At 56.4% G+C, this 257-nt stretch overlaps 1 protein-coding gene across 1 annotated transcript in view; it reads left to right on the top strand.

Annotated features, from left to right (window-relative positions):
• LOC119592395 (spondin-2-like) overlaps positions 1–257 on the top strand; it is a gene marked incomplete in the record, with an annotated part of 55,422 nt that overhangs the window by 50,202 nt on the left and 4,963 nt on the right. The window contains 2 exon segments of the mRNA XM_037941217.1: positions 28–102; positions 105–238. Of these exon segments, the coding sequence (XP_037797145.1) occupies positions 28–102; positions 105–238 (209 nt within the window).

The following is a 257-nucleotide window of genomic DNA, read 5'->3' as shown; positions in this document are numbered from 1 at the left end:
ACTTTTCGCATTTCCTTCCCCGCGCAGGACGTTCCCACGACTCCACCTTCTCGCTGTTCACCCTGGGAGAGGACGCGTCGGAAGGCCTCAAGAAGTTCGCCGAAAAGGGAGATTCGAACATCTCGACGCCCATAGCCAAGGATCTGGGGGCGTCCTGGATGAATTCAACGCTCCTCCGATCCCGCAGGGCGTTGGGGAGACGTCATCTGACTTCCTCGTTGATGGGAATCACTCAAAGGTACGTCAGAAATTTGGGA

Source organism: Penaeus monodon, chromosome 30 (assembly GCF_015228065.2).
Source record: "Penaeus monodon isolate SGIC_2016 chromosome 30, NSTDA_Pmon_1, whole genome shotgun sequence".
Taxonomy (NCBI): Eukaryota; Metazoa; Arthropoda; class Malacostraca; order Decapoda; family Penaeidae; genus Penaeus; species Penaeus monodon.
Note: the sequence above shows the minus strand (reverse complement) of the source record. Positions and strands in the feature narration are given on the sequence as shown.